We start from the raw sequence: 12,242 nt of genomic DNA, 5'->3' as shown, positions 1-12,242 counted from the left end.
CCGATATACCCCATATACACCCCCCTCCCTTCTTTACCAACAACTGACCATGAATATTTTCGCTTTTGTTTGCCGTCCATATAAACACGTTTTCGATTGTTTCGCCGTTTTCTTTTCTTTCCATTTCCATTTATTGCTTTTTAACTGAATTGGATTTTGCACAATTTCCACGCCAACTGAAAACCGTGTGAACTATAATAATCATCAATTAGAATTATAGTTAATATTTATGAGCGTGGTATAGATTGGTTTTGGTGTTCAGAAATTCCAAATATCCCAATTATTCAAATGAAACGCGAATAAATTACACTTTTTTAGACCAAGCTTCATTTTTTTCATATATACATATATATACCCTTACAAAGGATACCTTAGTTTCATCCAGCTTTTTTTTTGGCTTTTTTTCGAAAATCTTGCAACTTTTTTCTGAATTTTTTTCAAACATTTTTCAGCTTTTTGTTTAATTTTAATTCAGTAAAAAAAATTTGTTTCTGATCTAAGGTTGACAGCACTGCCAAGTACATACATCGCTTTAGGGTAAGAATCGAAGAATCTCGAATTGTATTCAATCCAGACATATGCCACTTGCATTTTAATTATTTTGTTATATTGTTGTTTTTTTTTTTTTTTTTTTGTTATTTGGGAGAGCTTTTAAAGTGGCCTACAATGGCAATGATAATAATGATGATCATGATAATGATGCCGCGCCGCAACTTTCTCAGTATATTTTTGCCCATTAGCATCACAATTAAATGTTTACTAACTTCGTGGCGAAAAACAAAAAACCGTAGAAACGGTGCGAAACTAAAAAAAATATATTTGCTAAATATATGCCGATATTATATAAGTGAGAATACCAATAATGAATGAACGCATGTATCTACAGACGCTATTATATTTTACCGAATAGCTTTAAAAGTTCGAACAGATCAGGTCGCTTTCATTATTCAATTTGTGTTTGAATTTGTATTAACTTTCCTTCGTTGTTGTTGTTGTTGTTGCTCTTGCTTGGCTAGCGGCTAGAAAAAGTATGCATATGTATGCGTCGCATTTCATTTCAATAATAATGAAAACAAAAGTTAAAACAAATAAAAAAAACAAAAACAAAAAAAAAAACCGCTAGGTTCAGAGTGAAAGAAAAAATGAGTGAGAGAAAGAATGAGAGTGAGAGTGAGTGAGATGCCATCGAACGGTGCAAGAAAATGACATTTTACAGTTCACTGCTTTTACACTCACCTGCTTTTGGTTTTTTGGGGTCTTTCGATTACCCGATGCGGTTGGTAACGCTCTCGAAGATGCCATAAACTGGAATAAAGATATATAAGAGAATTTTTGTAAATCAAATCATTTTATAATAGATCATCAATATTAAAACTAAATAATATATGATGTCAGAAAACAATTCCTGACTGATGTTTTAGGAGATTCATAATTAAAGACCATACAAAAATATCAACATTTTATTTGAAGAATATGCAAATCATTGACTTCTTTTTTTAGTTATCAAGACATAAAACATAACGCCTTATATGGGGGAAGAGGTACATTGCTTTACCCAATGTCAGAAATTGATAAATATACTAGAAGTAAATAAAATGAATAATTGATATTTTTAAAATATTATATCAAAGTAACTGAAGAATTGTTATTCATCTCTTAAAAAAAGGTTTTTTTTTTTGTTAAAAGTTAAGATATTTTGTAATTGCAAATATTAAATGAAATTTTAAAAGATTTGTGTCACTTTCAATGAAAAAATCATAGTTCTTGGCAAAAAAAACAAAGTAAGTTTGATATTCACAGGTCAACAAACATCTTTCATTATCACCATTTATAATGTAAAATTGATATTATAATACACGTGTTTTTCATTTTCTATCGCTATTCGAAAAAAACATTATTTCTGTAAAGTAAAAAAGAGCATTCCAAGGTCGACCCGAGCCCAAGTGTTACTCTATCACCCGGGGGTTCCGTAGGTCAAGATGCTGGTCTTGGCCAGCATTGGCTGGTGTATATAAATTTTGACAAAAGAAAGACTTCGGTTAAAACTTTAAACCAATTTTGGCAAGGCGGCGGCCATAAGGTGATGACCACTCGACGCGACGACATGGCATGGATTATGGGCTCCCACTGGCAGATCCTTGTGATCTTCGTGATCCTACCCTTTCAATTGGCCAGGGGATTTGGCAACGAGTATGTGCACATCAAGGTGCATGTGCCCAAAGGGGAGCCGTCGGCGGAGGAGTCGGCGCACAAGGTGATCCACCACTACCACCACCATCCGCATCCCCATCAGCTGCTCCGAAATCGTGGCAGAGCGCGTCCCAAGCCGAGTCATCTGCTGGAGAGCGTGATCCTCTCGGATCTGGACAAGCCGCTGCACCAGAGCGAGCATGCGGACTACCTGATTCACGCCAAGGAGCTGGCCGATCATCTGGCGGAGTCGTACGCCAAGAAGGCACCTCCGCCGCCTCCTCCTGCTCCTCCCAAGAAAAAGGTGAACACCTATACTGTTATAGAGGAGCAGCACAGCAGGCCACATGGCGGCTACGACTACGTGGATCACCAGGAGCCCAGTGTGGAGACATACCGGGTGATTGAATCCCGGCCCAAGTTCCACCATCCAGCGAAGAAGGAGCCGGAGGAGGAGGAGGAGGAGGACGACTTTTCCTATCATCACCATCATCGCTCCTTGGGCATTGGCAACTATGCGGAACCCGCTCCCGTGGAGGAGCATGTGGACCAGGAGCCCGACTTGGGCTATGTCTACCCACCACCGCCGCCGCCGCCGCCCAGCCACGCCTACATCCCGCCCAGCCACAGTCACAGCCACGGCCAGGCGCATCGCAACTCCAAATCCAATAGAGCACCAGCTTATACCCTGGAAGCGCCGCAAGAATCCTCCTATGGATACGATTACTCCTCCGGAAGTAGCAGCGACTTCCGGCCATCCGTTCAGGTTCCCTTCAGCGATCCAGCGGAGGAGGAGGTGGAGGAGCCGATGGACACCTATGGTCCACCAAGCAGGCATCGCAGGCCATCCCATTCCCATTCCCACTCCCACTCCAATTCTCTCGTGGATTGGCCCGAGTCCAAGGGATTCAACAGTGCCGCCGCGGAGACATACAGCGGCGTCGATAGCTACAATGTGGGCCATGTCCAAGGCTATCCTGCCAGCGGCTACCAGTACAGTGGGCCCTATCTGTAGGTGGACCAGCATAGCACATAATCTAAGATCTATTTATTGCATTTTTTTTCGTAGCTTGTAAGTCAGTTGTAAGATTAGAAATGATAAATATATAAAAACTGAGAGAAATGTTTGTTGAAAACTAAATTGATATTATACACAGTCAACATTTATATTAATCATCAGATATCAAATGATAAATGATGAATGCATAAATGTGCATAAGAGAAATGGTTTTTGAACTTTGTGTTATGTGGTCAACCTTAATTTTAATTTTATAGGGCTACTAGTACAGTGGGACATAAGCACATTAAATCACATTTATGGACTGCATATTAATTTATATTGCCCATTGTAATAAATTTCTCATAAGATCAAAAATGATAAAAAAAACTAAAAGAAATGGTTTTAATTAAATAATATAAAGTATATATATTTACAGAAACATTTTCGTCAACTTTTATATAGTGGGCAACTGTATACATAGATAGGTATTATTACATTATAATACAATAAAAGAGCAATATAAGAATCCAATTTTATTTCAACCCAATTTATAACCAAATTTTCTGCACTGAACTATTCATTGAATGACTAGCTTTTATTAGTTTCATTAAATCAACAAATCGATATCCATTTTAACAGAAGTTGGAGTATTAAAAATAAACAGGCTGTCCACACTTGAACTTAAATTCTAAATAATTTTATTTAAACACATAAAAATGTAAAAATAAAAATTAAATTGCTGAATTGATTTCCACCTGTTCATTAGCATTATTAATGTTGCAAGCATAACTCTTAGTACTGCACTCTAACCACTCACTTATTTAAATTAATTAACCTTCACTCAAAAACAGGCTAAAAAACGTAGGCAGTTTTAATGAAGTAATTCATGGATAAGAACTGTTGCGGTCAAAATAATAGTAGTGGGAAAATGTAATGTGCTCAACAATATTTTTGTGAATAACATACTTTTAAGGCATAGCCTTTGATTTTATAAGTTTTTTCTGATCTAGTTTTTTAATTGCATATTTAAAACATTTATTTTTAAGATATTTTTTAAAATATTATATTATGTTTATTATATATATTTACTATATAAATTTTTTTAAAGTGTCTGCTTAACCATTTTCGATTACTATTTTCATAATTTTAAAATAAAAGTAGTAAATCCAAATATTTTGTACTCAATTTAAATATTTTTTGTTTTGATTTTTATCCATTGCGGCTATAAGTTACTTTAAATATTACAATTTTTTACAATATTTTTGTTTGACTATTTTTGGAATTAATTTTAACATTCGAAAAATTAATTTAAACTTACACCATATTTAACTTAAATAAAATAAATTTTAATTGTATATTTTTTTCACATTAATTGAATTATTTTATTATTAAATCATGCAACTTAACATGCAATATTTAATTTAAATATTATATATACAATTTTGAATTCAGTAGTAAGATATTTTATTTTGACTTTGTAATATTCTATTCAGAGTACTATTCTGTTGACCGCAGCTGTATGTGCATTATGGTGCTCACTATTTACCTTTATTTTTCTCACTGCTCGGCTGTTTTGCCACTTAGGCTAATGGAAATTGGTGACCCCGTTTGAGGAGAGATTAGAGCCAGGGATAAGATGGCCCAGAAGGATGTGCCGCCAAACAGTCCACGATGAGTGGCCGCCTGGGTCGGATCCTGCAGTTCCACCTGCGGCTCTTCCAGTGGCTCGGCTTCCATGGACTGCCCCTTCCGGGGGATGCGAGTCCGGCCAGGATGAGGAGGCGTCTGATGGCCTGGAGCCTGTTCCTACTCATCGCGCTGAGTGCCCTGATTGCACTGTGCCTGGCCAGCGGCGAGGACTGGCCATTCCTGTTTCGCGGCGACATGTTCGGCTGCGTGAATGATGCCCTAAAATACGTATTCGCCGAGTTGGCCATGGTGGCCATCTATCTGGAGGCACTCAGCTGCCAGCGGCCCTTGGCCAACTTCTGGTGGCTCCACTCCAAGTTGTCCCACAAAGTGCACTGGTAAAAACAAAAAAAATAGTAAATTCGAGCATTTCATACCTAATTATTTGCTTTAATTTTTAGACATTGCTGTTGTTAGTTCATTTAATCATGGAAATATTACATTTTACTTAAATTTTTTATTTGACTATTTATCTGAAACATTTTATTTAAATTTAAACCATATTAAACTTATTTAAGTTAAAATAATTTGAAACATATATTAACTATTTTAAATTTAATAGTTTTCACTATTTTTTGCGTTGATTTTCTGCATTGCGGTTTGAAGTTTATATAATATGGAAATATTTCAATTTTCGAAATAAATTTTAATATCTGAAATGTTTAACCAAAATATAGAACATATTAAACTTTAATAAAATATTTAAATATAATATTTAATATTTTTCACGTCAAATCAAATATTTTAAAATTTAACAGGATTTAATTTATTTAATCTATTTAAAAATGAAAGATATTTTTTTCACCTTTCCATTTTTTCTTCAGTGTGGGTGGTGGTGCAATTAGTCTGAGGCGGGAGCTGCAGCAGTATGGTCGCTTTCTGATCACCCTGTATGCGCTGATGCTGACCGAACTGGTGTTCCATTTGGGATTGTGGCAGGTGCAGCCACTGAGTCGCCACATGCTGCTGTTCTGGAGCAGCTACGAGCCGTTCGTGTGTCTCACCTACATGCGGAATGTGCAGTTTGTGCTGCACTTGGAGCTGCTCAGGGAGCAGCTGGCCGCACTGCAGCGGGAATTGGGTCTGCTGGCGGAGTACTCACGATTTGCCAGCGAAACGGGGCGCAGTTTTCCCGGCTTCGAGGTTTTCCTGCGTCGCAGACTGCTGCAGAAACAGCGATTATATTGCGACATATACGACATGTTCAAATGTTTCCAGAACGCCTTCAAGTTCTCCATCCTCGCCGTGCTGCTTACCATCAACATCCGCATCGCCGTCGACTGCTACTTCATGTACTACAGCATCTACAAAAATGTGGCCAATATTGGTGAGTTCTCAAAATTATGATTTAAAGGCTATTTTGTGTGCTAGAGATTTGGAACTTAAAAATCCAAGGCAGTGCAAGTTCATTTCAAAACTTGGCTACGCCCACTTAATTGCCCTTAAATCGCAAAGTTGTGTCATGTCACTCTAAGACAATGTAGAGGTCAGTTATTGGGCGGTAGATGTTTATTTGTTGCATATCTATCGACACATCAAAAATCTTTCAAATCGAACAATCACTTTAGAAGTTATAAGGAATGTTTTAATTATGACGTCACTTGGTACTATATAATAGCCCAAAACTGTTGCAGTACGGCAGATGGCGCCACCTGGAGGCATATTTACTTTGAATTTCCTTCTTGATTTGCTTTGTAAACATAACACTGATATAAAATATTTATAATATAAACTGCCTGTTGTTTTCCCCCCACAGATTACTATTTAATCTTGCCCGCCCTGCTGGAGATTCCCGCCTTTATCTACGCCTCGCAGAGCTGCATGGTGATTGTGCCGCGTATTGCCCACCAGCTGCATAATATAGTCACTGATTCCGTCTGCTGCAGCTGTCCCGATCTCTCCCTGCAGGTACCATACCTTCCATTCGCAGATTTCATTTCCAACCATTTTCCTCTGCAGATCCAAAACTTTTCGCTGCAGCTTCTGCACCAGCCGGTGCGAATCGATTGCCTTGGCCTAACCACCTTGGATTGCAGTCTGCTTACGCGGGTAAATACAAGTTATTGCCATTATAAAATATCGCAACTCAAAAGCCTAAACATTATTCTAACAGATTGCCTGTTCGGTGGGCACCTACATGATCTACACCATCCAATTTATGCCAAAATTCGGCACTCACTATATCTAGGCCAATTGAAATCGCTTTTAAAACAAAACACCTTTGACCCAAGGCCAGAATGACTCTCAAGTTTACATATTAAAGCTTTGTTATATTCATAAAATTATACGTAATTACATAAGTGTATTTATTTTAAGTATATCTTAAACCAAGGAAAGGGTATGGGTGTCGCAAGCGTTCATTAATTTCTTTAACTTCTTTGATTAAATATTTACAAGGGTTCCGGCTGGACGGGCGCTGGACGGGGAGCTGATAGTGGTGGTGATGGTGGTGGAGGAGCAGTAAGTGCCCACCAAACGTTGTGCCGACATTGCCCTATACAAGTTCACTGAGATACTGAGATAATACCCGCCATTGCCATCGCATTTGTTTCTTTGATTTTCCGCAAGACACTCTCTGAACATAGAACATATATATATGTGTATTAATGTATAGTTAAAGAACTAGCTGCTGGCTCACTAAATGAGTCACACACACACGTGTGTATGCAGTATGCAGTGTGTATAAGACCCCGGGGACTATATAGACTACGGACTAATGCAGGGAATACGGGGGTGATCGTCTTGTAATCGCTTCCTAATCGTACTCATGGCTCGACTCCCGTTTCGCAATCAGGTTCTCGCGCTCATCGTCGTTGCCCTCGATGATGGTGATGCCGCCGGAAGCGCTGCCATGATTGCGATTCAGTGGCTTCACCCGATGGACCGTCTCCGTGAGTCCCGATTCGGTGAGCACCTCGACCACGTCGTCGTCCTCGTCGTCGTCCGGCACGGTGAAGTACGGATGCGACGACACCGGACGGAACTTGTAGCCCGTGAGGACGAAGAACACGTAGGTGGCCATCTCGCGGAACATCTCGTCCAGCCAGGCGTACTGGAACACCACCGTCATCTGCAGCAGATCGACGATGATGCGCGTGAAGTAGATGTAGCACACGATCATGATGTAGAACTGGCGGAAGAGCTTCAGCTTGCGCAGATTGATGGCCGCCTTGCCGTCCGTGGCGGATGCCTCGTGCAGATGCCGGATGGACCATACGATCGGGAACAGGATGGCGCCGCAGCACAGCAGGTCCACGAAGAAGAAGATGTTGTGCCAGGTGCGGAACTCGGCGTCGCTCTGGTCCGACTCGTCCGTAATGATCTGGGCCACGTTGGCCAGAACCTGCGCGACGAAAGGATAGGTTTATATTATATTTGAAATAACAACAAAATAAGCACAACTTGTTTAATCGATATATTCTATACTCTCTAGTTCAATAAGACTGTCGACGGATGGCCGTTTACGTAGTAACGATAAGCACCGCAAAGTGTACGTAGTCTCCTTACATTATAATGCCACAATATTGATAATCAAATATAAACTATATAAAAATCAAAAGGTTTAGCTTTGATAAAAGTCTGTGCATACTGAGACTTTCAGACTTTATTTTACCATCAAAATGTTTTCTCCATTTATTTAATGAGTTTCGTAATCGGCACAAGGCTGCACAATAAAATCAGTCTTGTTACTTAACAATTTCAAAGCAGCGTGCCGAATTAGAAACTAATTAAATAAAAAAATAAAGTATTAAATTATTAGTATTAAATCTGATATCAGAGGTTTTTTGGCGTTGAAGGTGCGATCGTCACTTTATTAATTACGTCACTTTATTATTAACTCGTCAAGAGGTGTTTTTGTTTAACCATTTGTCATTTGTAATGTTTTTTCTTTCTAATTGCCTTTTGTTGATGATTTAAGTATATAAAATGCCTATCTTTCTGCTATAACCAACAGTTCTTCATTAACCGTGACCATGATAAATGGGCGTTTGTATAATTAAATTATTGACCAGTTCGCTTTTCATTAGAATGCTTTCATTGCAGATAACGAATAAGTAATGTTAAAACAAGAAACAATCAGTTTTTTGTTAAAGTAAAACAATTTCCAGAAAATATGGTAATAAAAATTATAACAAATTAACTTATCAACCAAAGTCAAGAAAGAATATATTTTAAGATCCAAAATCAAAAATATTTTAAATAAGTATACCATATTGTTAAATATGTATTCTAATAAGTAATATCAGTATTAAGTAATATTTCATGATTTGTTTGATTGTTGTAAAATAAATAAATAATAATCAAATAATAATAGTTGCCTTTTGTTTAACAAGTAAACTATCTTTCTGCTATGATCAGACCCTGATAAATGGGCGTTTGTATGATAAAAATATTGACTAGTTTGCTTTTCATTAGCATTCTTTGATTACTGATACAATAATAGCAAGTTAAAGCAACAAGAAATAAAGTAATTATGTAAATCAATGTATTCATTGCGATTGAGCCCCAACATTAGTGCTTCACTCACCTGCAGTGGGATCACAATCATGAAGATCTTCTTGTCCTTGTCGGAGAGAATGTGCTTGATGAATGTCCAGCCAGTGCCGATCAGCACGATGGTGATGAAGAGCACGGCGCCCTTGAGCAAATGGGCAATGTAATAGAGGATAGCCCAGGTCTCCACGTGCTCGCCCCGCTTCTCAATGAAGTGGTAGTTGATCGAGTGGAACATCAGCGAGAGCGACTTCAAAAACACCAGCACGGCCATCAAATAGTGGATTTTATACACAGTGTGCCTGCCACAATGAAAAAACACATTTGTTAATGCCATACAAACACATGAGACGGATGGCCTGGCCAAACTCACTTGCTCTTCTTCAAAATAAACACCCAGAAGAGACCGGAAAGAAAGAAGAGCAGGCTCATCATAAAGTACAAGGCGGGCAGAGGCATCTCGCCAGCCGACAAGTAGTTGCCATTGTTGTTCTCCTCAATGTCCACCTGGAATTGAGTTAACTCGTATTAGTTGGTTAGGCTATAGCCTATATACGGAACTCACATTAAAAGACATTATTTTGGAGCTGTGGTAGTTGGGACAGGCGTGGAAGTACAGATTGTACAGGCCCTCGTCGCTGGGCGTGGCCACCAGCATGGAAAAGTTGAAGCTGTAGTAGTTCACATCGTTGATCGTCTCCCTGACCAGCGGCATTGTGGAATCCTTGCACAGATTCTCCTGCGATTGCTTAAACAGACTGGCACCATAGGCATCCTCCGCGGAGTCGTCGTCGTGTGGAAAGGGATTTGCCGGTGCTGCCTCCGAGTCGACCGGGTTCTCATCTTGAGCTGGAGCAGATGGTGGTGCCACCACTTTAGGTGCTTCCACGGCTACCGGTTTTACTGGGGCTGCAGCCTCCTGTTTCATTGGTATATCCTTCTCCTCCTCCTTTATAAAAGGCACATCTTTATTAACAGGCACATCCTCCTTTTTGATGGGTAAATCCTCCTGCTTAGGTTCATCCTTAACCTTTAAGCTGGCTTCTTCCTCGGTTTTAGGGGCCGCTTCCGGTTGGGCAGGCGCTTCTTGCTTGACCGAAGAAGCATTCAGATGGGCAGCCTCATCTTTGGGGGCCTCAACTTTCACCTCCTCCTTGGGCGGCTCAATTTTACCCGCCACTGCAGCAGCGGCAGCAGGCGAGGAAGACTTCAAATCAGCCGGTAGCGGCTCCTGTTCCAAGGGATCATCCATGGAATCATCTGGGCCCTCGGCGGAGTAGGCTGGTGGCATTTGGGCCTCGCGCGTCTGGCGGAAGAGCACGGAATCGCTGATCTTGGCCATGCGCGAATTGCGCTTGGTCCGCGATGGAATCTGGTTGTAGATGTGCATATTGGCCCACTCCGGTGAGCATTTTACACGGACCCTGCAATACAGCAATACATAGATTATAAGCTGAAGGAGTGTGGTTAAGAAAAAGGGGGTTCCCACTTCAGCTCCTTGAGATCCAGGACAAAGAAGAGTATGGGTCCGCTGTTCTGCTTTTGTGGCGGCTCCTCCAGTATGCACTTGTTCTGGTGCGAGTCCAGGTAGGGATTCAGCTGGTCAATGGTGGTCTTATCCAGCGACAGGCCGAGCTTTGAGAGGGGAAAATGTGGTTAATGAGAGGGATCACCCATAGAATGGATAACCCACCAGATCCGTGGACTGTTCCAGGTCAATTGTCAGCTTGCTGAGCTGCACATCCAAATGGCCATTGGTGTAGAAGCCAAAGGTACTGAGTGCAATGTACTGCCGCCTGTCATTCTGCGGGGATAAACCAAAGATTAGAGATTGGAGACGCTTGCTCCTGGCGGAGAATACTAACCCGAACTTCCAGGTGATGTTTCCGCGCCACAATCTCCGGTGGGGCCATGAGCAGCGCCGAAAGTGCCGCCAGCACCACTATTGATTTAACATCCATGCCGGGAGCACGCATTTTGTGGAAAACTTGCCGCGACTTTTCCCCCCAGTTTCGTGGCACTTTGGTGCAACTCCCCGCTCAATGGAGGGGCACCAATTGCTGCGCTCCAAAATGCAGCAATCGATTTGACGCGACCGCCGTCACAGTTGCTAATATTCACACCTCCCCTCTCACCTTGATCGGAAAATCAGAAAAACACTCAAACAGCCAGAGACTTTTCCTTTTTCACCTGGAAAAAAAAAAGGTTGAGAACAATTTGGCCGAGCCAGTGTGACCGTGCTGCTGTCGTTACGAAAATACCACCCGGCTCGCTCAGATGGTATTCAAAAATACCGAAAAATATACCCACAAATAACAGACTAACAACACTAGGCAACAAGCCACTAGTTTCTTTTTGTAAAAATAGATAACTTTTTCCCATGGCTAAATTCATAAAAAACTTTAATAAATTGCAGCGATTTAATTAGTTAATTAGTGAATTGCTTGGTGTTGCTGCACAAACTTAAAACAAATTTAAAATGTAAGAACCAAATAAATAACGGGTTTTCAAATCTAAAAATTAAAAGCATATACTTTATTTATTGGGATTTATTTTTTTGTTCCTTAAAAATCGAAAAACCTTTACATTATAAGCGGTTCTATTAAATTTGTTGAATATTTTTCAAATCTAAAAGCAACCACACTTTGTACTGGGATTGAAGGGTAAAATTCTTGAATTCTATATTCTTATAAATAACAAAACCTCTAAGCATTTTTGATACTTAAAATAATTAATGAAATTATATGGGGTTCTAGTGAATATGTTTAATCAAGAATATCGCTACTTAAGAAAATGTATTAAGTCGTTACATTTTTGTTGGATTTTTACATGTTAGCCCGGGACCGTAATTATTATAAATGATAAATTA

The 12,242-nt window shown here is 39.9% G+C and overlaps 3 protein-coding genes across 3 annotated transcripts; 2 read left to right on the top strand and 1 right to left on the bottom strand.

Annotated features, from left to right (window-relative positions):
- Positions 1-1,914: 1,914 nt before the first annotated feature.
- Positions 1,915-3,423, top strand: LOC128265663 (uncharacterized). Its single transcript, XM_053001844.1, has one exon. It carries the CDS (start codon positions 2,084-2,086, stop codon positions 3,203-3,205), a length of 1,122 nt encoding a protein of 373 aa, XP_052857804.1. The 5' UTR covers positions 1,915-2,083; the 3' UTR covers positions 3,206-3,423.
- Positions 3,424-4,738: 1,315 nt separating this feature from the next.
- LOC128265668 (gustatory receptor 8a) lies at positions 4,739-7,128 on the top strand. Its single transcript, XM_053001849.1, has 5 exons — positions 4,739-5,196; positions 5,704-6,206; positions 6,636-6,787; positions 6,839-6,928; positions 6,993-7,128. Exons 1-5 carry the CDS (start codon positions 4,862-4,864, stop codon positions 7,065-7,067), a joined length of 1,155 nt encoding a protein of 384 aa, XP_052857809.1. The 5' UTR covers positions 4,739-4,861; the 3' UTR covers positions 7,068-7,128.
- On the bottom strand, positions 7,129-11,631 carry LOC128265655 (protein GPR107). The gene is made up of 7 exons (XM_053001834.1): positions 11,239-11,631; positions 11,067-11,177; positions 10,863-11,008; positions 9,939-10,797; positions 9,747-9,880; positions 9,408-9,675; positions 7,129-8,222 (listed from the first exon to the last, which is right to left on the bottom strand). Exons 1-7 carry the CDS (start codon positions 11,347-11,349, stop codon positions 7,635-7,637), a joined length of 2,217 nt encoding a protein of 738 aa, XP_052857794.1. The 5' UTR covers positions 11,350-11,631; the 3' UTR covers positions 7,129-7,634.
- Between the last annotated feature and the right edge of the window lie 611 nt (positions 11,632-12,242).

The sequence above is a fragment of the Drosophila gunungcola genome, unplaced genomic scaffold (genome assembly GCF_025200985.1).
Source record: "Drosophila gunungcola strain Sukarami unplaced genomic scaffold, Dgunungcola_SK_2 000145F, whole genome shotgun sequence".
NCBI classification, from domain to species: Eukaryota; Metazoa; Arthropoda; class Insecta; order Diptera; family Drosophilidae; genus Drosophila; species Drosophila gunungcola.
This window is presented reverse-complemented; position numbering and strand designations above follow the sequence as displayed.